General features: G+C 42.8%; 2 protein-coding genes across 3 annotated transcripts in view; one reads left to right on the top strand and one right to left on the bottom strand.

The window, feature by feature from the left end:
• Nucleotides 1-27,046, bottom strand: part of LOC139346483 (crystallin J1B-like) — a 394,609-nt gene that overhangs the window by 16,991 nt on the left and 350,572 nt on the right. The gene's annotated exons all lie outside the window — the stretch shown is intronic.
• Nucleotides 1-27,046, top strand: part of LOC139346553 (guanine nucleotide exchange factor VAV3) — an 81,030-nt gene that overhangs the window by 4,751 nt on the left and 49,233 nt on the right. For both annotated transcript variants that reach the window (XM_070985681.1, XM_070985680.1), the window contains exon 2: nt 9,672-9,788. In XM_070985681.1, the coding sequence (XP_070841782.1) occupies nt 9,672-9,788 (117 nt within the window). The remainder of the gene's footprint in view (nt 1-9,671; nt 9,789-27,046) is intronic.

Below are 27,046 nucleotides of genomic sequence, written 5' to 3'. Positions count from 1 at the left end.
CACATATATGAAAAGCTCTCATCACAAGAGAAGATAACTACAGCATCAATGCAGCAGGTACGCCTCAGGTGTGTTGTTCCAATCAGAAAACTGGTCCGAGCACGAAGGCTTTGGCAGGCGTACCACATTTGTGCATACAGCATGCTTAGAGAATACCATTATACATTATACACGGTACGTATGTATATTTTATCAAGCTGAGACCAAAATTCGGTGCTGTCAAACAGTGAAGAGAAAAGTCGGTTTCACGCAGCGAACACTCCAAACAGCGAGCTTCAAAGGCTCTGAGGCTGGCTCATCACTCGCACAGACAAAAAGTTAGTAAGAGATAGCGTGGGAGAATGAGAGCAGCAAAGAGAGAACGTCTTCATTTTCCTTCGGTCCCTGCAGATTAAGACCTGTGCAAGGGCTCAGGAAACAGGAGCGAGCACTTGCAGATTGTGATTCGCTGTAAAGACGTAAAATAAATGTCAGCGCGTAAGTTTACCGTGTAAATTTTATGGGTAGGATTCAGATTAGAGGGATAAAGCCTTTTGTGGGATTTTCACACTAACTACGATGTAAGGTCCTCTGTCATAAACCAGAATAAGGTCACAGACAAGTGAAGTGCAACCATATAAAGTGATGTGGTGAAGAGGTGATTAATACTTAATGCATCACTGTATGTGACTCTCATCACACACATACACTCTTCTTCTCTCCCATAATTCATGTCCACACTCTTGGATGAGAGACCAGAGACATTGTTAATATTATTAGTAACACTTGTGCTTGTCTTCTCTGAAAAAGGCCGATTAGAAAAGCAGTCTCAAAGAAATAAAATCCAGAATGTTATAAATACATTTATAGACACACACACTGACACCATTTTTTTAATTTGACATTTTCAGGCCATTTTATGGGATCGCTTTTTTTTGAGGAGGCTAACCCGATGCTTTACTGTGGTTTGGTTTACAATACAGTGAGACTAATTAATATCTGAATTATTCTTTTCATGTGGTGGCGACAAACCAAAGTGCAACATCCAAAGTTGTGTCTGAGTTTTAGCCCATTCAAAAACTTCTTAATTGCGTACCAGAACGCCGTCTGTAGCACTTTCAGCATTCAAGCACACTTTGATACTCAAGTGGATGTGGCCTGAACACCAGAAGACATTTCAGATGTGCACAAAATGCCCCTTTCTGGGTTGTTTCTCTGGGAACAGTAAGGTGTAATAAGTATCATGGGTCAGATTTCAGTGACCACACCATACTTGACATTCTCAGGTATATTCCATGCATACTCCTTTATGCTGCTACATTTGCATACAACAAATTGCGTTAGTCTGCTGTTTGCAAGCCTTCGGGCGCAGCTTCTGAATCCCTTGCTGATGATCCCTGAGTTGCTGTGGCTCGGCTGCCCTGGCTGATATATTTTGAAGAAAGGATTGCACCTGTCAGTGTGTAAACACCACATTACTGCAGCCATGCGTGCCGCGTCGGAACGAAGCACCGCGGCCTCCCATTTACAAGTACGGAGCAGTGTAATGCGCTCGCACTGGTTTGTTCCGCCATGTCATCACGATGATGTGCGTTTCCATGTGCTGCTTTATGTACAGTGACACAGATATTTGCAAAGACAAAAACTCGCTTGTGCACCTACACGTGCGCAGAGCGAACTGACCTTTCATTCCGTCACCAAGGTAACAAGCCTGCGCCACAGCCAACCGGTAAAGGCTATGTTCGAGCACACATTATAGCACAGATAATGTATATTCTGATTTCATTAGGAGATATTCAGAGGTGGGGAATGTACCTGCGATCAATGTTTATTATGTTACTCAATTCTGCCTCGGCTGCATCAGTTAATCACTGTTGAGTGCTCTAAAAGCTCTTGAGAATGTCAATACTGTCTATTGTCTTTACTGGCAAACAATCATCATCATAAGTGACATTTTAAGGGTAGTCAGGGGCTTATTAACATGAGAGGAGACCGCTCAGCATGCAGTATAATTAGGAAAACTTAACTAGTGACAGCAACAAATGGTAGTTTTGCCCTTTCTTAGTTTAATGGGAATGTCAAGATGCTATCTAGACGACAGGGAGCAGTCAGGAATTGAAGATCCAGATAATACCAACATGCAACTATGGTCATCGCTCGCAGCAGTGTGTCTGCAACCTTTGACTGTCAGATTCACTGCAGTGGAAACCTGGAGCCAAGCGAGGTGGAGAGGGCTGTATCAAGATTTAAGACTTTCCAAAACCGCTATACACGAGTAGACATTAATGCACCTGTGTATACCTTTTGTGTGTATAACATATGTGACTTTTGTGTACGTGCAAGTGTGTGGACCCTATATGGGTATGGATAACGCCTGCTGCGCATTATTGACCGCATTTCTTCTTCAGCAGGAACAGTTATATATTAGGCGTCCCGCTCTGAGCAACTCAGGTTGGAAGTGATGGACGACTGCTGTCTGGTGGAAGTGGGAACGTCCTTATTTGTGTAATGGAGACAGAGAGGGGAAGAGTACAATAGAGTACTCGTGCTCGTAGCACACACGGGGGATACGGGAGAGAGCAATGCAGTCTATACGTTGTTGTCATCATGAATACAACCTATATTTAACCCTCTACTGCATGACTTTTTAATTTTTTGGGGAAAAAATATTACACCCTGTTTTGGGGGAGCTTTGGTGTCCCTGATCATACATCAATCATAAAATTTGACCCCCAACCCCCCCCCCCCCCCAAACAGATATTGGTTTGTTGCTTCAAGGCAACAATGTGCGACAAGGGTAATAAAACTCCAAGGTTTTCTAAAGTAAGTTATATTAGTGGAACAAGGAAAATACACAATGTTATCCATGTTTTTAAAGTTTTTATTTGATCAAACCACTTAACAAATAAAATATTAAAATAAACAAGCAATTTATTACAAACACATTGCAAAGAGTTACACTTGCATTCATACACATACAAGCACATCTCATTATATTGCATTATATTGCCTGAACAAAATTGGGCTAACTGCACAATGTTGCCCTGAGGCAACGAATGAAAAACCACAGTTTTAGTATATAAATAAAAACAAAATAAGTATTTAAACAATCAAACATGCTTCCTTGCACACTCATGCACATGCACATATTTTTTGGTATAAAGTTATTTCAATTTAAACATGTTAAAAAGTGACATTTATCTTACCAATTGGTGGCAATGTGTCCCATGTGGCTTGACTTCTCGAAAGGACTGCTCCACCCCCAAACAAAAGGCCACACCAACTTCAAATCGTCATTTCAATGGATAGAGATGTGTCTGGTAGAATTATTTGAAAAAATATATAATTTTTCTTTTAAAGGGCCAGTGTGGGATCTAAAAATGGTTTGTTGCCTGAGGGCAACGGTATGCAGTAGAGGGATAATTTTGTGAGGCAGTTTCCTTGAAGGTTCTGACTCTTAGCATTTGACTTTTAACAGCTTAAATCCAAACAATATCAGCACTGATTGGTGTATCAGCCTTTGCAAAAAGCCCATATGGGCCAAAGCACCACACCTGAATGGACACAGACACACACACATCAGTTGACCAAGCTCTGTCAAATAGCCCAGCAGAGCATTATTCACACACAGTCTTCCAAGAGGTAGAAAATCAGGGGAAGGATGAGGAGGAGGAGGAGGAGGAAGAGGAGGAGGAGGAGAGATGCTGTCTGCTCACCGTTCACGCTTCAATGTTTGTGCATTCACTGGGTACATTTTATTTCTTGTGTTGCACAGTTTGTGTGACATTCAGTGCTACATTCACTCTCTGCCACCCATACTCTACGTATACGAGCCTTCTTTGGAGCTGATCACACAGCTGAGCTTAAACATATGATGCTGTAGCTAAAAGGGTTCATATCTCACGCTGTAACACTAATTCAATTCCCTTATCTAGCGGGGGGATGGAGTAAGCTTGGTGTATCTGTGGGGGTCACTGGGGTTAAAACCAGGATTTAATGGAAAATGGCTTCTGAGACACTTATTGGTGTCGTGGGGGAGGTACAGAGGTGGAGGAGTTTGGGGGAGTTGGAGGGAGTTGGGTTTTCCCTTATTGCCTCATTGTCAATACATGAAAGAATCTGAGCGTGTGAATGGGGAAATCAAAGCTTTTCCAAAACCCACTCATACATGTTCGGGTGCTGTGGAGCAGAAATGTCAGGAGGCCAGATTTCTGTCATCTGCAATTCTTTCTGAGATCGTTCATTTTGAATGTCGCCGCAATTTGCCTTCCATTTCCATTTATTTATGTTAATGTCGTCAGACGACTTTGAGGACTAGATGAATGAAGTGATTGACACCTCAGTGCAGCGGCACAGTAAGCATTAAAAAGCGTCAATGAGAGCACCTGCTCTGTACGTTTGAACACTGTATCGGGGTGAGCAGGGGGTGACAGAAAGGTTTCACCTGCTGAGACCGAGCAGTGTTCATCGTTTGCCAAAGCAAATGATGAGGAACAGGTTTAGCAAAGCTCCTGTGGTGCTTCAGTGTGCGCAGATCTTTCTAAAAATGTGCTCGGGCAACATAAGCTTGTGAAGAGAAGGTTGTCTTGAAATGCTCAGTGTTGCTGGCCTTTCTGAGAGGATATAGCCATGTGGCTTGGAGCATGTACGTACAGCTGTCTGCTGCAAACACCTATCACCTGTTACCAATGAACCTGTTTACCTGTGGAATGTTCCAAACAGGTGTTTTTCCCATCTTTTGTTGCTCCTTTCTCAATTTGTTTGAAACGTGTTGCTGCATCAACTTCAGAATAAGCAGATATTTACAAAAATCAATGAAGCTGATGAGGTCAAACATTAAATGTCAAAAACAATAAGCAATTTCTGTGTTATTTAAATTCTTTGCAGTGTCAGCCTTTTTGGAATCAGGGTTGTAGTATCACCTTATAAATTTGATACGGCCAGCTTGTTAAGAAACAGTGCTTATCAACACATCCAGCAGGCCAATTAGCATTCACGTGGAGTCATGGATCTGGTCAGCTGACAAAGTGAGCAAGTAAGCCCAATATTCCCTCTCCTTTAAGTTCTGTGTTAGTTTCTATAAACCCCAGAGGGAAAAATCAAGCTGATCAGATGCTAAATGCTCCACTATGTTCATAAGATATTTGCTAACTTTGTCTGTCTGCTCTTTGCTGCTGGACAGGTAGCATATAATGGGTTTATTAAGGGACACAGCTGCCAAGCCAAAACAATGAGCTGAAGGATGCTAATACTTGCTTGTTGCTATAAATAACTCCTTTCACATTTTTATTCTCACTTTAGGATAATGTTTGTCAGCCACAAGTACTGAATACACTGAATGGAGGCATTAGCAGGAGCAACACATAGAGCCATCTCCTGGACACACAGATGACTCCCACTCTGATCCTCCCCCCTCCTGAAAAAACACAATCCCTGACCGGAAACGTGATCCGGTAAAGAGGTGATAAAGAGGCTGTCACCAGCTAGCAGGGGATATTCAGAGTCACGAAAAGCGACTGGAAAAAGTGACTGGAAAGACCATCTGCATGCTACATCAACGGCACATGTTTTTCAGTCATGTCTGTGGGTCTTCATTGCAACCAAACAAGCAGCTCATTTCACAGTTAAGAAAACCTTTACACTATATATATAAATATATATATTTATATACTATATTGCTGCAATGAAAAGCTGCTGACCACGGCAGCATAATGCTTACAATGTTCCATTAAGATAAGTAAGCCTGGGTGTCTCGCCAGGCTGTCTGCTGTGATGACCCCCAACCTCAAACTGAAAGAGAGCAGCAGACCTTCGCCTACGATCCACCACCCATTTCCTGGTTACACAGCTGACAAAAGCTCCAACATGACATGGATGTGACCCGATCGCTTGGATTGTGATGTGTCACCCACCGGTTATGAATCTGAACAAAAGAGCTCCACAGATCAGGCCTGCGCACATTATGTCATTCACTCCGGACACAATGTCTCAGCTACGTAATCCAGCAGGGGTTTGAAACTGACAGACATATGTCTTATTGCCATTTTTCCCCCTTTATATTGCTTAAGCATGGTCTCCTCTTTACTTTCCCACACTGCTATCAATCGAACAGAGAGAGAGCTTTTAACAACCAAATGAGATTCTTTGCACAGGTCTTGATTCCCTCTGCATCCATTTAATTGCCTTTAATTGGTGCTCAGGTTTAAGCAGTGATATGGCCAGACTCCGACTGTCTTTCACTGCATGGATCTATGAGAGAACAAGAACAGGGTTTCATTAAACTCCACGATACGCACGGGGCCCATAAAAGGCTCCAGCTTGTTGCTATGGAGCTTTGACTTGTACCAAGGAATATATAAGCAGAAACTGGATGCTTATTGTGGATACAGAGCACGGCCTGGCTCATATCAAAAGCACAGTGGTGAGATGGCTTGTCTTACAGGAATATTTTTTCCTCTTATATTCCAGATGGTTGGTCTGGGAGATGAAATGCACTGGTGGGATTTTAAGCCCTCCATGCACTGGCCTTGTGTAAGATATGCGTTTTCAGACTGGTGTGTTTGCAGCTTGCTGCTGAGCTGTTGCAGCATAATTTGACCTTAATTCCTTATTCTGCACAATGAGGTTATTTGCAGGTTACACTGAAATGCCGCAGTAGATGTGCTAACATTGTTCGCAAGCTATTTCTATATAGCTTGTAGATTATTTGACCTAAAAGTTTCATCTAGACGTCCGCTCACTAGCTTTTCCCAAACTTTTCAACCGCATCACATCTTCATAAGTGGTTGCAGTTATTTTCTTTATTAGCTTTTGCTCAACAGTTCATGTTTTATTTAAGCTTTAAAGAATTCATTTGGGCACATACCAATCTGCTGCCTGTACATTAAACATGAAGCTTTGGCCAGTTAGCTTAGCTTAGCACAAAGGCAGGAAGGTGGGGGAATTAGTTAATTAGAATACCACTGAGAATTAGATATAACTAATTAACACATTATGACTCATTTGTTTTCCCTTACAGCCTTTCCTGTCTAAAGTAAGATTATAAAAAGGCAACTGTAAAACCACAAATAGTATAATAAATAGTAAATAGGTTTAGATGAGCCGGTTGATGGATTGTTTTACTGTGAGAGAGCCTGGTTAGCAGTTTCCAGTCTTCGAGCTAAGCTAAGCTAAGCTAATTGGTTTTTGGTGGTAGCTTCATATTTACCATACAGACATGAGAGTGGTTTCAATTTGCTCTCGACGAAGCGAATGTGTATTACACAAAACGGTCCTTTAAAAGCTGCAGTATAACAAGCAAAATTCATTTTTATTCATAAGATCTGAACGTCTCTATTTTAGCTTAATGCATACATATGCAGGTGACAACACATGCATGCAAAAATACGTCCACACACGCACACATACACACACGCATGTTCATGCACGCATGAGGCCGTTCACTTCCTGAACGACCCCAGAGAGCCACTAACGCAGAAGAAAAGCTGCCAGTGGCACAGTTACTAGTTGCCTCATGCTGCTGTGCTCTACTGTCTTCAGCGCAGCAGAGACACTGTCTTTCATATGCGCTCTGAATCTGCTTCCCTCAGATAATATACCAAGGTCCTTTGGGACTCTCCAGAGACTCCAGGCAGGCAAGATGTGCTTGTCTGATAAAAGAAAGTGATGTGTACAAGTGTAAACATTCAATATTATTCACTCACTGCTCGCTCGCCGCCTCTTATCTGGAGCTCGCTGGCTGGGGGCTTTTCTCTCTCTTGTGAAACCATCTGTAAAGCCTAATTCAATTGGAGTGGGGAGGCATTTTATATTTGATGCATGGACATGTACCTTGCAGACATATCTGATATTGCTTTGCACCACGAGGACGCAGGTGTGTCATGAATAACAGAGTAAATCCGACTACTTTGCTTCTTCTGAGGGCTTTGTTTGTCGAGATGAAGATGAATTATGTTCTCAAAGGTCGTCAGACATGATGACAGTCCGCACAGTGACGACACGGGTTGCGCTCTTTTTGAGAAACAGGAACGAGCTAATGAAATGCATTTCCTGTAAATGTGTTACTTAAGAAGAAAAAGAAGAAGGGGATGACAATGATGAAGAGGCATGGTTATAGGAAAACATCTCTGGTGCAGTAATTGTACTAAATGTCATCTTGTGGTGTAGAGAGTGGACAAAACTTGAGCTTGAGCAGCATTTAGTGCTAACAGCGGCATTCACATTAGAATAGCTTCCCTCAGTAGCTGCCAATTTAACTGCCACTTTTTCTTGCACTGTTTTAGTTATTTAGTCTGTATGCACAACAATCCAGCATCTTCATTTGTCTTTGTTCTTTTTAGATGTTGGTCTCTTGTACTGGTACAGTCATAACGCCTCGCTGCTGAAATGCACAAGCCACAACCACGCAGCTGCAGCGTGCCTTTGTGTTGGCTGTGACATTTTGTTGTCTTTGTACCCCGCATGTCAATATTGACACTGTACCAGTTCCATCGTGCAGGCATCTTTTTGCATGAAGCCACATTGCCCGTGTGTAATGATCTCCTTGTGACAGGCAAACATTAACAATTGACAATATTAGCTCATCCCGAGTCTATTCTACCCCCCCCCCCCATCACTCTTCATGAAGAACCTTAACGCTTACTGTTGTGACTTTCCCTCAGGTGTTCTCAGTTTCATTGGCATTTACCCCCAGTTTCTTCAGTTTCACTGGTGCTCTTGAGCAGCATTCAGTGCTAACTGCGGCGTAATGTGGATAAATCGTCTCTGGATGAAGCCCATTAACATCATTACTGCAAGATTTAGGTTGCAGACGAGGCGGAAAACACTCGCATCCTCAGTAAATGACCTTGTTTATTAGAGGAGTTACTTATTGATTTTATTTTCTTGGGTCAAGGTGCATCCTCAGCCGTAATTAAGCTCACAGTGTATAAAAATTAGCTGAAGAAGACTTTCCTGACCTTTTGTTTTCCTCTACCTTAGAGTACTGTTATGTATTGACGGCAACAACCTTGTTACTCTCTGTGGAAACGAGTCCATGACTCATATTGAAATGTCATAACATAATATTGAATTTAGGCGCATAATTCATCCCAACAGATGACAAGACTGGAAGAAAAACGTAATGTCATTTACAGCCATGCTAGCGGCTCTCTGAGGCTGTACACAGTGAAGCTTTGGGCTACATGCTAACGTCAACATGCTAAAATGCTCATAACGACAAGGGAACTGGGCAGCGCAGACTGAAAGTGCAGCACGATCATCATTTATGTAGAAAAAACAATGTAAGATGAAAAGCAATCATTTGATTTCTTTTGGCTGTACAGTAACTCAGTGGTTGCGTCACACTGTACCAGCAGGAATAAATAAGATCTCCTCTGTTCTCTCCCTGCACTGTTGAATTATCTCTATAATTATGCAGCACTCCACTGCCCCATTTCAACAGGAAATGCATCATATTAATGAAACAAGACACTCTCACGGTGCCCATAAACACTGATTCATCTATCTTTTAGAGCTGTGGTCCTCCAGCGTGTCGAGCAGTTCCTCAGCTGCATGCCCTCATTAGACAGCCAACGTGGAAACAAGCAGGCAGAATCAAAAAGCAGAAGCCCATTCAGTGGCATTAAGAATAGACATCACAATGAAAATGAAAGATAATGACACACTGTGTGATTTCTGTCTTCCCAACACAGTTCCTGTGCCTGAAGAACATCAGGACTTTCCTGGCAGTGTGCAGCGAGACGTTCGGCATCAAGAAGAGCGAGCTGTTCGAGGCCTTTGACCTTTTTGACGTCAGGGACTTTGGAAAGGTAAGCCAGCATTGCTCAGTGATGCAGAATGAGACGGAGGCGACGACAGCCTGCACCAACCCTCACTGTGTTTGCCAGCTGTCCCCAAAGACTGAGCTGAATTAGTCAAAATGTGCTCTTCCGCCTACTCTTGTCTTTGGGTGGAAGCCATGGAGCTGAGTTAAAATTATTTCTCAGTGAAAGCGTTCCTTTATCTTGGACTTGGGTTTGAAATTTTAATGAAGGTCTTGGGATATGCATGCATTATACAAGCCTGGCCTTTGATATTTCAGCCAAACTTGGATAATCTTCGTTGAGTTCAACCTGTCGTTTTAACAGCAGTGTCAGTGTCAATTAGTAGATCAGTGAGTAGATGCTCTTGCTGGCATTGCGGGTGCTTACAAACACAGTTTTAGAATATATTGCCACTTTCTTCATACTCTGAGCTAAAGCTGAAGTCAGCAACATGACCCAGCAGTTTAATCACTTCCTCTCATTAGAGTGAAAAGGCCTCAACGTGCAGGTTTTTACGAGGGGTTAACAGTCTGGCCTCGGGTTCATTACTTTGATACTCTTCGTCTCTGCCTGTAGTGAAACTGTCTGCGGCTCTTTGACAGCTCTCATGAAGTCCCCAGGAGGTTTAATTAGAAATCGCAGCCTTGAGCAGAGAGACGCTGCTGCTGGACCCACGGCGCACATGATGGCAGGCGTTTACGAGAAGACGGGGTGGTGTATCCTAGCTTAAAATGTGTGTGTCAGCGGGAGAAACATGGGAAGACGCAGAGACAAGCTGATTGACAAGGTGTCATCATCCTCCATTTATTTATGATAAATGAAGATGTGATGTTCGGGAAGCCAAAAATGCTCCACTGACACCATCAATGATAATATTATAATCAGCTGAGATACAGAAACAGACACCAGACAGAGCTGATTTCTAATAAAAAAGAACTTATTTTGCTTTCTATTTTGCTGCCCACTTATTAGCATTTTCACGTGGTTGTTATGAGAGAACAGAACCACATCCTGCAGCATGAAAACAATCGCTAATCATCACTGAAGATAAAACGAGTGCTTTATGATGAATAGAAAGAGTCTTCTTGAACTTCCCTTTTCATGGACAAACGTCAGGCAGATACACCAGAAACGAGTTTACGAAAGGCAGCAGCTTGTGAAATGGCAAACTTTTGTTGAATATGTGTCAACTTTGTCCTCGCAAAACAGATCATCGGCGTATTTGACTGAACTCTTCAACTCATCTGTCCATTGATTAGAACATAAAATTTTATAAGTGCTCCCAGTTGAGATTGACTCCTGATTTTGGTGTTAGCGTATGTAATTGGCCAACATCCACTGTAAAATATTCACTTAACAAATGCTTTGACTTGTAAAAGATATGTTAATTCTGTCTCTCAGATGAACCGTTGATGTAATATGTATGAAATGAGTGCCGCTAACCTAACAGTGCACCACAGAAAAAATATCTCTAAATATAGATAAGGGAAAATGAGGAATATGCTCAATAACGCCTTTCTGTCCCTACCCGAACGCTCATTTTCACTGTTGTGCTGAGCTGAATAAAGTAGCTGTGAATCATCAACTGTAATTAAAACACATTTGGACGGTCTTCACCCTCATTTGGAAATATTTTCACAGAAAATCAGAAGGACCAAACAATGGCTCAGCGAGCAAGGATATGCAAATACGAATCTTTGTGCTTGCCCCTGAAATGTTGCTGTAAGGGGCTCTGTAGATTTGTTCAACCTTTGTAAGTGTGCTTTTCCTTTAAAATTTCAGCCCCTGTATGATTTTTAAATCAACGCTTTGACAGAGTTTTATGAGCTGAGGGTGCTGCTAGAAAAGCCCACATCGAAAAATCACTAAATCAGAATAATTAACCACATGGATTTACAACAGGAAGGGTTACATGTGTCACAGCCATTGGTGTGATGTGCTCAGGTTCAACATTTGGGGGAATGTGTCTGTTCACTTTTAAGGTGAGAGTTAGATGAGATCGTCTGTATAACTCATGTCTGTGCGCTAAATGTGAAGCCACAGCAGGAAGCCAGTTAGCTTTGCTGAGTGTAAGAACAGCAGTTAGCGGCTTTACATGGTTTACGTGGCAGATTAAACAAAGAGAACTTAATGTGTTCATGAGTGAGCTTTAGCTAAAGCAGAGCCAGGCTAGCTGTTTCTGCTAAGCTAAGCTAACAGGCTGCAGCTGCATGTACAGAGTTTTGGTTTTTATGTTAAACATTTCTTCTCCAGTTGAAGCCGTCAGAGCTCTGAATGGATTTTACACTCAAAAGCTCTTTTCCCCGATAGCTCTTATCATAACTTCGCGCTAAGTGGCTTAACGTCAGCGCTCGGCGAGGTTGAATTTCCCTGTCCAGTTGGTTTTTCGCTTTCTTCCTGGCCAGATTCAAGATGAGATGATAAACCCTTTTCAAGCACACACACTCCTTTGCAGATTTCACGACGTCCAATTTCATCCTCATTCCCTTTAGCGATTTCAGTTTACTCAAGCACAACACTTTGATGACTCTCTTGAGTGAATCCCACATTGCCCAGAGTGAATTTAACATCTCTGAAATGAGACAGCAAGCCGGCCCTGTAATCCTCGGTTGGCTGGCTCCGTGGAGGCTAATGGACTAGGAGAGGAGGGGAACAGGCGAAGCTGCCACTCACCTGCAATTCCACCATTTTTAAAAAAAATGAGCTTTAAAAATAGCTGCCGGACTGCTGCTGAATAAAACATCAAGAATGCCCGTTTATTTTAAAGTTTGTGTGGTCGTCTTGATGGAGGCTGTGTGAGGAAACACGTGCTGGATCTCTCTCAACACAAGGTATTTTTCTGCCTGCCGTTACACCGGACATGTTTTGAGCTAAGCTCATGAGACCACCTTTACCATACAGTCTGAAAACCCTTCTCGACTCCTCTGTTTTAAAAGCCGGGAAGGAATCCAGCAGCAAAGGAGGAGTTTCTGATGAGATTCAGGTCTTAAAAAGCATGACAAAACTCAAAAGGAGATGTGAATCTGTGATAATGCTGATACGTCTGACCAACACGAGTTGACGAGTTGGTGATTCATACCACACTGCAACACCAGGAAAACTGACAAATACAGTAGTTCTGTCTGTAGCCCTTTCCCCTCAGTGCACAACATCTGGTTTGCGCATCTGTCCTGTAGACACATGGAGGGTTGTGGGGTCTGGAGGGAGAAGAGAAACTTGGCTGTGCAGAGCATGCACACACACGCACTGATACACACCTAGGCAGAGAGAGAGAGAGAGAGAGAGAGAGAGAGAGAGGAAGGGTGAGAGAGCACCAAAGCTCAGAGAAGGTATTGAGAGCTACAATATCTCTTGCTTTTTGGTGGCTATTTGATGAAGGAAACCAAACACGAAACGGTGTTTCACAGTGTCTCTATCTGATGTAACGCAGGTGATGTATGCCTGCTTGTGATATGACTGAAAGTGCATGCTGCCCTCATCATCCCTGAGAGTGTGACTAACTGCCTCACTTCTATCTTATTGCTAATTTCAGTCGTCTTGTATCAGCTGGTTTCAAAATAGAATCAAAGTGCTGACAGGAGCTTTCCATACTCACGCTCACATGATGGACAGTTGCACAGTGCTCGGAAAACTTGAGTGCCACGGGCTGGCCTATGAGATAATGGAGCATATGTTAATTGAGGAACATACTAACATACTTGCTGCTGCGCTTTTCATCCAGCTGTTTGGATGTAAGATGTTCTCACTGACCACAGACCTGCTTGTTAAAGTGACAGCGCAGCCTCATTCATCAGCACACACATTCTCACTTCAAATGGTGTCAAACAGTGTGTTAGCTAATAAATGCACAGCATAGCTCTTAAAATAAGCAAATTTGTGATACTTTTTTAAACCTTTTTTTTTTTTAAATTTAAACATGTAAGTAAAACAGCTGTAGGGGCCTTTCATTAGAGCATCATTAAAATTGATATATGTTAATTTTACCACTAATCCTGCTATTTGTTGATATTCATTTGTAGTCACTAACAAAAAACACTGAATTCACTCTATACAGTATGCACATTATACATATTTTTATTGGAATTAGATTTTATTAAAGGAATGTTTTGCTTATCTTCGCTTGAAGATTGGAAAAAGGGGAAAATTAGACCAAATAAAACAAAATCCACACGCCCACACCTCTAATGCTGACCATCTAACATGCAGTAGCTTCTCTTACTCTGCGCTAGTCGCTCGGTAACCTGCAGCAAGACAGCAAATAAGTTGATTTTCCATCGTCTTAAACTATTCATTTCAATTATTTTCTATTGTTCTGTGAAATTGCATTATGTTTGGCCAGATGTAAGTTTTACATATTTTGAATTTCACATGAAAATGATCATTAAGGACTCCAGTTAAAATCTCAGAGATAGGCAGCGAGGAGACGCAGCACATCTGGATGATTGATGAACACCGTGAGCTTCACGTGGGCTGATTCCTACATGCTAAACTAACCTCAGCTCATTTGCTACGTTCCGTTCCGTAGAATATGCAAATTTTACCGCACCGCAACTTCCTGCACATGGTCCAGAAGACTCCACACCTGCATGTGTTTAGCTGCGTAGAATGTAAATAAACTGGCAATAAGAAATTGATGCGGCATGCTCTTGTTTTTGCAGCTGCGTTCTATTCATCCATCTGCAATGAAATCACCTCATGTTTACTGAAGACGGACAGTTTCATTAATCAGATGCAGAATGGTTTGAATGTTCCTCCCACCGCTTGAGCCCGCAGTAAACCCTCCCTCGACACTCTGTCTGTGTCAACAGCGAGTGTCACTCCAGCTTTGATTGGAAAGGATCCTTCTTGTCGATCTGTTGATATGATAAAGTATAAATAAATGAAGTTCACCCCTGCATTCTTATGTGCAAGAGTATGCTTGACAAAAGAGTCAGACCTGAAGCTTTCAAAGTCAAACTGGGACACTGCATACAAAGACAATGTCAAGTCAGCCCCGGTGGGCTCGTCTTTATTACCATCTGCCACCACCGGCTCTCGAGCAGTTTTAGGTGGATGAAGATGCTGATTGTTTTTTTGTTTTTTTTTCGGATGGGGGAGGTGGAAAATGACAGAAGGGGGGAGGGCAAAGAAAAGAAGGAAAGGAAGAGGGACAGACAGAGAGGGTTTATTGATTAGTGTCTTCCTCCTCAGTTGACTGTGATAAATTTAACTGTGGAAACCCACTAAAGGCTGATGCATCTCCTGACCACCCCCCTCATCACCTCTCCCTCTCTGTCTCTTTCCTTTGTCCTTCAGCTGTGCTCTCTGCTGCAGATCTGTGTGGTCAGATATCAAATGTCTGCTTCGTGCTAATGGACACTTGGGGTGTATCTTTGCACCGCATGGCCAAGCTGCAGTAACGCTGGTCCACAATTGCTATGGAGGCAGGTTTTAATAGCTGCCATTAGGAGATGAGAGTAATGGGTGGTCAATGTATTGGGTTGATTTTGGCATCCCCCCTCCACTCCCCCCCCCCCCCCCGAATATGATGGAGGTTCCTCCCAAACCAGTGCTATCATCAAGGGGATTACCAGAGAAGTCTTTCTAGTTTGGTGTAGGAGGTTTTACTGTAAAAGCTTCATCGGTTAGTTAGACCTGTAAGCAACCTGTCCGCCTTAATGAGCTGTGAACCTTCCATACACACATTGTTTTTTCTCATTTATAGTTCAGCTGTACTTTCCCATCATGCTCCGAATGCCGTTTCAGTTGCATTTCTATCCTCAGAGAACACAACAAAAGACACGAACACTCTTGAATCACTGAAATTATGTAAGTTTGTGGTGTGTTGGACGCACAAGCGTAGCCCTCAACGTTTTGCTCTGTCAAATGCAGGTCTAAGAGTTGACATTAATAATGGCTGCGTTGCATTTGTATGCATGTATTTGTATTGTTCATGCTGGCACACCTAAAGCCATCATTATCAGTTAGCGGGCAGTCTGCATGATTTCTGCTCGCTGAAGTTATTCTTTCTGTGATATAGAGGTGCAAACATGTGTATCTTGACTGAGGAAGTTACATACTGTAACTTGAGGTTGTGAGGTTCACATTTTGTAGTGCTCACACTCACGTCTCTCTGTGTTTTGAGAGTCTTTAATCCACCCACACCTTTTTTGCACTGTGAGAGCAGACTGAGGTTAAAAGGAGGGAAACAGGAGTCAGAGCTCTGAATCAAATCTGTACACTTCGCACTGTGATTCAACATGAACTATATTATCACAGTTTCGCTCAGCGCTGTGGAGGAGCCTCTGTTGTCCGTGTAGCGTTTGCTCTAAAATCACTCTGTGCCTTTACCTCGGCTTCCAGCGTCGGTGCTGCGTGTGGAAAAGCCGCCATGCTTCACTTACGGTGCGTTTGGAATTTTCCTCCAAAACAATTTGATGGAACCTGCTCTAAAGCTGCTGCGCTGAAAGCTGCTGTGGATAATTCATGGACTCCCAGTGACTGACTGCATGACAGCAGCTTCCACTGGAATCGCACATTTCAAATCAATTGGCTTTCCTTGAGCATGAATGCACGCACACATGTGCAAACACACACACCCCTCGCTCGCTGAAGATTGCTCGTCCAGGGCGCTCTACGCCTCCTTGGTTGCCAGCTGCGGAGATGGATTGTCTCTTTGATTGTTTCAGGGTGTCAGGGAGAAACTTCTTTGATGATTGTGGACATCTGTTCCTTCCCTGTGTGAGCTCACTGGATGTCTTAGCTGTGGCGACTACCACCTACCACAGACGCGGGGATGTTTCATCTGGAAAGCCAAGGCCTTTATGCTCTGCACACACTTGCACACACAGTCCTACAAAGGCAGACAGTAGGCTTGTCACGGGGAGCATGTGGGTTTGGTTATGAGTGTAGAAAGCTCTCCAACATCCTGACACACACAGACAATAGACATATGTTGTTTTGAATTTGTTGCTTTGTCGGGCCGCTACACTGCATTTTACATTATTCACCATAGGTCAGAATCGTCTTTGTCCGTCCAGCAACTGAGGTTAAGCTTTTCTGCCGTTTCTACACTGGCTTTGTTTGGTCTGAGTCTGAACCGGAGTCATATTGTCCCTCCGCCGTCTGACCTGGGTGGTCTGCTTGTTTATTGCTCTGATCTGCGGTGCACAGAATCAGATGAAATAATGCAAACACTTGTTGGTGAGGTCCTCTCAGTATTCGCTCGTTTTTCTTAACCAGTCAGTCAGCAACAAGTTGACTTTTAAGTAAGCTGGACTTTTTTCTTTTTAATTTAGATGTTATTTATAAAGATATTACAACCGTGGTATTCTTAGTATTACCAAAGAATATTCAAATATAATCAAATATAGTTCCAAATTTGCACGTTATTATTGATAAAAACTGAATAGTTGTCCACTTGCAACAACAAACTGCTGCCAAATCGCGTCTGACCGTGTTTTGATTCTGGATTAATGACTCCTGATAATGACACATCTCTAGCCTGTAGCTGCTTCAGCTGGCGTTAGCCTCACATACTGGCAGGACTGAGTCTCTACTTGAACTTGAAAGAATGATACCATGAGCTGAGAAGTTTAACTTGGAGATTTCGACATCTCCTTTCACTCGGTGTCTGTCAGTTAGCCTGACTGCTTGATGTGAGGCGGCCACTTTGCTCATGTAGAGCAACTTCTCTGTTTTGAGCAGAAAAAGCAGCCCACTCCTTATTTTTTCCCTGATTTGATTTCTTGGATGAAAGCATCTTTGGCCAAGCGGAAATAGTGCAAACTTCTTTTTTGTTCTTGTCAGCTTGCAGAATGAAGTTAATTAGCCACAGTTGGGTAAATCTGCAGATAATATAGCCTGTGTTGCAACTTTTTAAGATTCTGATTCATTCGTCCCTCGTGCCTGTTTTAATGGACAGTGTGCAGGGAGGCTCGAGAGCAGTGTACGTAAAGCATTCACATATGTGCTTGGACCACCTGTATGTGCCACAGAGAGGTGAAAAACAAGCAGTGTCCTCACACAGAGGCCACCAGCTATCACCACGTGTACGCAGGAGTCATACAGAGGTATAGCAGTTCTTCTGACAGGGAGTCTCTGACATTTAAAAAGCCACATGGACCTTTTGAATGCTAACAAGGGGATGAGATGTTTGCATACGAGTGTGTCCAAGTGCCTACGTGCTTGTGTGTGTGTGTGTGTGTGTGTGTGTGTGAGCTAGCAGTGACTCCCCTGAGGACTGACTCATCTCAAGTCTCAGTAAGCAGCAGGAAACAGGAAGAGGAAATGGTCACCGCGGGGCCCTTCTGGAGTTTCTCTCTCTCAGCGCGTGGACATATTCAAATTTAGCTTCAGGTGTAATGTTGCATTAACACCAGTGTGTTCAGCATCTGTGTGTGCGTGGAGATATCACACAGCGGCAGATGTGCTCCATTCTCATGCTGTCAGAAAAGTAGCTCAAGGTGTGTTGTATTTCTCACCACGGCCTCATGGGGCCAACAAGCCTGTCATGACCTATATTATGCATGTGTGTGTGCGAAGTGTGTGTGTGCTTGACCAAGACAATTGGACTTCCCCTCATTTCCTGAGCTTGTCCCTCTCTCTTCCTCTCTTATCCTCTCTTGTCCAGCTGTCTTGCCCTGGTTTGTATCAAGTACCTGCTCTTCCTGTGACCAGGCCCCGGCCCCTGGAAGTGGAAATGTGCGTCTGAACGCGACATAGAGAGAAAGAAATGGAAAGGCAAAAGGGTGCTGAAAGTGGAAAACCGCATGGGGGAAATGTCTGCGTTTGTGTGTGTGTGTGTGTGTGTGTGTGTGTGTGTGTGTGTGTGTGTGTGTGTGTGTGTGAGAGTGTATTGTGCATCCTTGCCCCATACCAGTTCAAAGGGAGCCTCCCATCGAGTGTGTAACACATAAACACTGCAGGTAGTCCTCCTGTGAAAAGACTCAAAAGGAAAATGTTCCTCATTTCAAAAAATGTCTTTTCAGCTGCAAATGAAAGAGAAAAACAAGTATTTGTGCTTTTCTTTTACTCGCTCCATTACAATTCTTCATGCTTAACCCTTTATGTCAATTAAAGCCACCTTTCAGAACGGACGTCTGGAGATGCAAGACACGCACGCCCCGTTGTGCTGCTGCGTTACTGAGTGACAGCGTTTAGCAAATAATGCAAGGTCACCAATAATTCTGCAGGCAGGGACCGTGCTGCGAAGGCTTCGCATCTCAGAGTGTTGGTGTGTATTGAGGTTACCTGGCCGCGCAGACATGCCAGGTATTTATAGGCCACTGCTGAGTCTGGGCCAGCCAGAGTGCATGTGAAACTAAGCCACCGTGGTCAGGATCAAAGACTACAAATACTGAAGTGCAGGTCTACAAACCAGCCCTCCTCCCCTCGCTGTCCTACTTTCTGACAGCTTTTTTTCCCCCCAGCTTCGGTCCTGAGCGCTTTGCTACCTGGAACCGCAGACCTACATCTCACTTTGATGAAATCATCTGGAACAGGGTTAGACGGATGTGTTGTTTCCTAGGATGACACTGGCCTGATCAGATTTATAGAAAAGAAAACCAATTTATCCATCAGATAATGGGACATTTATCACCTCTACAATATTTGTCGATGGGATGCCCTAAAACTGAACTCAAATGTAACGACAAATTGGATTCAGCAGAGATATCCACCAATATAATATTGGTTTATTGTCACTGTTATTTTTTCGTAGTGTCAAACTAGATTTCAGGACGGATGTTTATATTCTTCAATGGTCTAAATTGTTTTTCCATCCTCACAAGAGGGAAACAGGGGGGCTTTAACTGGAGTATCAGCTAAATCTTTGTGCCCAGCAGCTTCAATCTTTGCCCTTATCCATCACGGCCCTGCTGTCCATGGACACCTCTTAGAGCTCGGACATTACACTTGCAGATCCTCATAAAATTTGTTCTGATTTTCAACATCCAAACTCACTGATGCATCAACGTGGAAGCATTACTAACGCTGCAGCAGGTAAAGGTGGAGATACTGCACTTTATACAGCCAGCTTAACCCATAATAATACATATTATGTATGCATTATCCTACTGTGAAAAGTAATTATTGAGTAATGTCAACATTCAGTGGATCTGGAGGACCATCATATGTAGTATATGGTCCTGGATCTGGACTACTTCAGTCCAAAAGTAGCAGCCTCCAAAATGTTAGTACATTTCTTCTAAGTGCAGTGTTTCAGCCTGCTGGCAATGCTAAATTAAACATCTTCACAGCAGCTTTAGACAGTCTCAACTAATAGTTTGAGGATAAGACTTCAAAAAACACACCAGGCAGACCTCACGATGTAGTTCAGTCATACAGAGACAAGCTGTAAAAGCTCTGATCCTGCTTAAAGATGACTGTACAAGGTGCATTTACATTCAGAGCATGAACTGCCCGTGGTCAGTGTCCTCTTCCAGATGGGCAGCCACGCTCTGAGACGGAGCAATGCTTCGATTCTGCATCTTTATTTCGCTCTCTGCAGTCCACTGTCTCCCCGCTGAGAGGCCAGTCTCCCCTGGGCACCTGCCGGCGTCTTCCAAAGGAAGAGGACAACAATCCCCCTCGTCTCCGACACATCTTTAAAAACTTTCTTCTAAATCTTTCATGAGGTGCCAGAGGCAGCATCTGTCATCTCTCCGACGTATCTGAGCTAACAGCAGCGAATGGGATTTCACAGGAACGTTTATGTTCTGATGTCTCTGAGATGTTTTTCTGCAATATAAAGATCCCGCAGAAGCCGTGCAGAGGATTGTATGTATGTCAACGATGCTTTTTCCAGATGCTTAAGGCTCCAACCAGAGAGGGGGTTGGGGGTCTTTTCTTCTCTGTATTGCATCCCAGAGGTGGAGTGGGTGGATGCGCTGTCATTCAAAGTGGGGGCGTTTCTAAACAGCTAATCTCCATCCCCCGCACTCTGCTCCAAAAAATCTGATCCCACCTCACAATGTACCAGCTGTTTTGCGTTATATAATATCCAAAAAGAAGCGGTTTGGGTGAAGTCGCATGGGAAATCAGTGCGGGGGGAAAAAAAGTTGAAATTCATGCAGTAGATGAAATAAAACATGGTGGAGGAAGCCTTGTGGTTCGTCTTACATGAAGAGCCCTGGTTTGCTTTAAAGCTCTCTGAACGAACACAAGAAACACAGTGATGGTGATGACTGCACTGCGCTGTTTGTCATCGTCTGCCTCAGTTAATGAGAAATAATCCACAAACGTGCACTATATATGTGCATGAAGAAGAGGAACGGCTAAAATGAGGTGTGTGTGTGATTTCAGCTTCAGTTGGACAGCATTTGCACTCAAAAACAGACAGTAGAGGCGTGCTCAGTTTGTAATGAGTTCTGGGCACAGACAAGATGTCGTGGGTCTTATGAAATGGCTTCTAATGTGCCTCTTAAGACTCAGTCCTTAATGGCAGGTAATGGCTGTTATCCATTACAGCTCGCATGTTCAGGGAAGTGTTAAAATCAATACTTTTCTCTCCATCTAGTCTGAATTGTAATACTGAACAGCAGGTTTATCTGGCAGTGTTGTTCTGTGGTGCTGCGCAGGTATGTTCATGTCACGTCCATGCTATCCTTTAAATCTAAAATAAGTCTTAATAAGAGCTGTTGTCAGGGTGGCTTTCACAAACACAGTTGCAATACAATTTGAAATACTCAGTGTTTGGTAGTATTCTATTACTTTAATCAAGATTTGCTCAAGAATCCAGTTTCAGAACAAGATGAGATATGGCCAAGCTGTGCAAAACATAAATAAAAACAGAATGCAGTCTGCAGTTTTCTGAAGTGTTCCTGAGCCCAGGTAGTAATATCCGTCATGCAATCACTCACGAAGTGGTGAACCTCTCTCCATCCCCTTTGAATGATTTACCCTACATTTACACATAGCAGGGTATTTTGGAAAACGTATACTGTATTTTGGCCCCTCCGTTTTCAAAAATAACATCGTGCACACAACATCGTTTTCAAAAATGTCGTTTACATGAACCTGGATAAATACGCTGTCGAGCGCATCATAACTCTGCCAAACCTATGGGCGCCAGTGTAAAGTATGCAGTTGCATGTTGTGACATTTCGGAACCTAAAACGCTGTTTAACCCAGTTTACACGCCCACAAATAACCAGCGTTTCCAGAAATCGCCACTTTGGCTGGAGTTTTTAAAAATGATCGTTTTCCGTGAAAAAAACTCAGTTTGTGTGTAAACGAGAGGCCAAACCGCATGAAAACATATGCGTTTTCCCCAAGTGTAAACGGGGTCTGAGTCTTTCCAGGATGCCCCTTTCATACACAATCATGATGCTATCACCTGTTACCAATCAACCTGATTACCTGTGGAATCCAAACAGGTGTTGCTGCATCACATTCAGAATAAGCAGATATTTACAAAAATCAATGAAGCTGTCAAACATTAAATATATTGTCTTTGTACTCTTTTCAATTGAGTATGTGTCAAAATGTAATTTATGTTTCACGCTGCGTCCCAACTCTTTTGGATTGTGATTTTAAAAAGATATATGAGACAGATTGTGACGGCTTCTGCCAAGTCTGCTTGTGTGTGTGTGTGTGTGTGTGTGTGTGTGTGTGTGTGTGTGTGTGTGTGTGTGTGTGTGTGTGTGTGTGTGTGTGTGTGTGTGTGTGTGTGTGTGTGTGTCACAGTGTCTAACCATGTTGTCTCTGTGAAGCGAGCTGATTGCATTGTCAAAGCAGATCTGGAGCACCTGTGAGTGCACACAGTGAGCTCCTCTGGTGTCACTGATCAGCATACCTCACACCCAAATGTATCTTTCAGTGTAGCTTAGTTTACCATTTTGCATCCTTCTGTGTTTCAGTCATGGCCTCTGGGCTGGGTCACGTCATAGATATATTAAAAAATCTATATATTAATCGAGATATATTGAATAATTTATTCCTGAAATGAAATGCTGCATCTTTAATATTATTGCAACAGCATAATCAACAGCCATTTCATGCTTTTGCCTTATGTTACGCCTCACTGTTGTAATGGATACCTCTAAAGAGCCATATTTTATTAAACAATTCAAGTGAAAAGTCACAGAGAAATACCATAATGAGATTGCACACAGCCGCATGACTAATGTGCATTATCTGCAGAGTGAGATTGAAACAGTGCGTATTTAATTGTTCCTGATTATAATGGGAGCTCCTCTGGGTATACGAAGCGACGCTAACCCACTTATGCCATATAGATGTGACAGGCTGGCTATTTGTGGCCAGAGCTTTAGCAGCACAGGGCCAGAAGTGGGAAACACATTTGTTGCATTACAGCAGGAGTGAAGCTCTGTTTGTAGTTTCTCTGGTTTTCACTCAGCACAGTGCTTTTTCACCGCTGCTTTGGAGCCAGTCCGGGATTTCATCACTCGGTTTTGATGTGTCATTTTATATAAATCAAGAAGATTTCCCACACTTACCACAACTTACATCAGAATTTTAACTGGTGCAAAAAGGATGATCGTTAATGAGTGGACGAGCTTCTCTGTTGCAGCCCTGCTTTTAGATTTAGAGATCAGATGAGGAGCTTTTACCATATTAATCATGCGTATTGAATCTTTAATACACTAACCCAGATGATAAAACGACCAATTAAAAAAATGAGGATGACTAGTCGACCTAAAAATGTAAAACCGCATACTTGACTGACAGCCAGGATGATATGGGAATTTTTCATTTACTCTCCAGGCTTTTAATGTCTTGGGCCAATAACACAGATGTCATTGTGTTTACCTCTTTTTTTCATGGAGATCTAGATTTATGGCACCGCCTCACTCAGTATTTGCCTATTATGGCTCCAGTCAACACGATAATCCAGCGTCGACGGAGCAAAGCAATAAAATGGCTGACATGTAAACTACCATGATGAATCGTGGCGCGAGGTGCGACGAGATGGATAACCCTGCTTCAGCCTTTGCTTACTGACAGCCAGTGTGGTTAGAAACCGACCTCATTGGTTGTGGGCTGTGTACGGCAGAGCCAAAGATACTGTATGTGTCCTCCGATGACCACAAAGCTACTATATTTGAGCTACTGGAGGTCATAAGCAGTGAGGGACTTTGCTGCCTGTGAAGGTGTTATCTAAACATATTAGATACGTTTCTCCCTAATTAAGCAACAAGTCAGCCAGCAAGCCACATTTCTTCACTAAACTAGGTGAAGTTTCCCACTGACTGCTTCTCCGTCTCGCCTCTCTTGAGCACCTCCTGGCTTTCCTACTCTTCCAACGAGTTAATTACATTCCCCTGGTGTCCCAGGTGTACATCAACCTCCTGATTAAACAGCGGCAGTAAAAACCAGCCAGCCCCGTCTCTGACAAATCATGTCAGTCAACGTTTGAGTGAATGAAACGCTACAGTTTATGTGACATGCTGGAGTTGCGTGGAGGTGGTTTGGGTGGGAGTTCACATCTGGACTGGTCAGATTTAGATAATAAAAGCACTTCGGTTAAGGTTAGGGGAAGATCGTGATTGCTGCTGACTTTTTCTTTATTGAGACAGAACATAATCTTTTCCAACATTAACCAGACACGCGTCAACCAGCAGAACTCGGAATTTAAACTCTTCCACTGTCGCAAAGAAGAGAGGCTTATGCTTTAAGTGTTATTCATACTAAGAGTTTATCCATTTGTCACGATTTACATTGTTTTGATTCCAAAAGTGATGTTAAGGCTGTGGAGAATTATTCCCTTATATAGCGAGACTAATTCATGTCCCTGTCATTATCCAGCTGTTTTCCAAACAATGTTTAGTAATAATTATAAAACTGCAATACAGGCCTGCAATAAAATACAGATTTTTAATGATTTTTACTGGTTGATTAATTATTTAGTTTCTAAAATGTCCAAAGCGTGGTGCCTTTTTTCAGCCTGACCAACAACACAACAGCACATTTGTCAGGAATGGATTTAACTGTGTTTGTCTGCTCTAACCTTCGATGCAAATGTTAGCACACCCACCTCAGAAGGTTACCACCCATAGAAGTGCCCTGCTGTTCCCAAAGCCAAAGGAATTAGCTGCCTACATTATTTATTGTGATTACAGGTTATAAGGACTGCAGCATCCACCCTGTGGGATCCAAGATGCTGGTGTATCAGTACCGACAGTGATATGTCCAGTGCTTTCTTTTGTCCTTGGCCTCATAACCCTTTCCCTTGCAAAAGCAAAGCATGGCTGTTTAGAATAATACATCTTAAAGCATAAATCTAACTACTGCTTGAATGGTTTTTATAGTAACCATCAAACAAGCAACAAACTCTACCCTGAACTAGTACATGATCAAGTTTTTTTTTTTTTTCAAGTTTTAGCACTTGTCCTGTGTGAACACACAACAAGCTGTGAGCTTTCCTAGAATTATTACATCTGCCAAGCAGGTTATGTGGCCTGTTGTTTGTCTGTTTGTCAGCAGGATCACAGAAAAAACATCTGGCCTGATTTTCCTGAAAGTCGATGGAAGGATGTCACATGAGCCAAAGAAGAACTGTCACTTTTCTATTGAATAGTTTTGGAAATATATCCAGCGGATACTGGATGCACTTGAAGATTTGAATATCATAGATGAGTGTCCTTGGCAGTCTTAACCTTCCAGTTAAGTGAAGAATTTGCCCCTAGCTTCTCTATTTCCTGCCATGCTGTAGAGTGGTAAATCCCCAGAACTGATCCCAACGCTGGCTTGTCCCCTCTTGTGAATCATGAGGTCCCACAGGGTGAGACAGGGCCCGCTAAAGCTGAAGTGCAGGGGTTCATGACTGACAGCAGGATCAAAGGCTCCGGGAAAGAGAAAAAACCTGAGGAATGTGCATATGGACCGCCTTAGGACATGGTTTACAATGCAGACAACCCACTCAAACTTGCTCTTCACACTTTTGGCGAATCTTTCAAGTCTTGGCTCCCCAAATGAGGCTAGAAGGAGCTTAAATCAGTATCCTGATCACTTCACTGGTTGTCCAAAGGACTCTTAAAAACCGAGTTTATATTTTTGCCTGAAGCACCCCTCAGGGTGCTTTTCCCCCGTTTGCTTCATTTCATCCTCAGTTAACTGCAGGATAGCGTTTCAGCGGCGAGGGAATGAGATCGTCATGTCAACGTGATGAAACAATGGAGATTGTGTTGTGAATTGGTCTGGGAGTGGGCGGAGAGATGAGGTTATGTCTTTAGCACGGCTTCCACAGTGGCTTCAATGGTAATAACAGCAGTGAACACAATAGCAAGAAGCTCCGGGATGCATCATGCTAACTCTGAGGGGAGTCTCCTCAGTAATCAGCTGGCTGAACTGAAGGAACAAAATCATGCACTTAGTATCTTCCATATCAGAGATGACTATATAATACGACGATATGACTATATATGAGGGCGCATATGAGCCGCATGCACAGATGTGTCCTCTGAGTTGCGAACAGCTGATTTCAGTTCACACAATACTAGTTGTAACCTGTGAAAATAGCTGTATAATGTTGTGTGTACTTCTGAGGTCTGAGTGAGTAACCCTGGTGATGTCATAGTGATGTCATCAGGGTTATCTTGGGCTTGAGACTTCAAATTCTGTGTGGCCAACTCCAGACATAGAGCTTGAAAGATTTAGGCATCTACCTAGGGAGAGGCTAATCAAAGGCTATTGAGTTGCATTGTGGGAGTTGTAGGATCCACTACTAAGCGCTAAAAGTCAGAAAATCTCTGGCTCTGCTGCGCTGAGTTTGACCTTTCCTTTTGGAAGGGCCACAACTAACTAAACTCTGTTTAATGAATGGATTGCTCCAGAAAGTGTCCTGGAAAATGTGAAAAACATTACATTTCCCTAAAGCCAAAGGTGATGTCATCGAATCAAAACAGGGCAAAACCTAAACAAATTCAGTCTGTTCTCACAGAAGACAAAGAACAGACACAAATCTACAACTGAGCAGCTGAAATAAGGCAGTGTTTGGAATCTTTACTGACAAAAATGACTTTAAAAAGTAATCGATGATCAAAATAGTTGCAGATTCCAGTATTTTTGAGTCATTAATTGAGCTTAATTTATTAATCAAGAAATAGTTTTAGCTCAAAATACACAGAAAAATTATGAATAACTCTACTTGTTTCCTTGTTTTCATGCACAAACTATATCATTTATAGTTTTGGGTTGGGACAAATGATTGCATTATGTTGTTTGATGCCCTCAGTGGTTAATTCTTGTCTCACTGTATAGATATTTTCCTTATCCGTACAGCAGAGTCTGTGTTATTATGTGCGTTGGCACGGGATGACTGG

This window comes from Chaetodon trifascialis, chromosome 18, assembly GCF_039877785.1.
Source record: "Chaetodon trifascialis isolate fChaTrf1 chromosome 18, fChaTrf1.hap1, whole genome shotgun sequence".
NCBI classification, from domain to species: domain Eukaryota; kingdom Metazoa; phylum Chordata; class Actinopteri; order Chaetodontiformes; family Chaetodontidae; genus Chaetodon; species Chaetodon trifascialis.
This window is presented reverse-complemented; position numbering and strand designations above follow the sequence as displayed.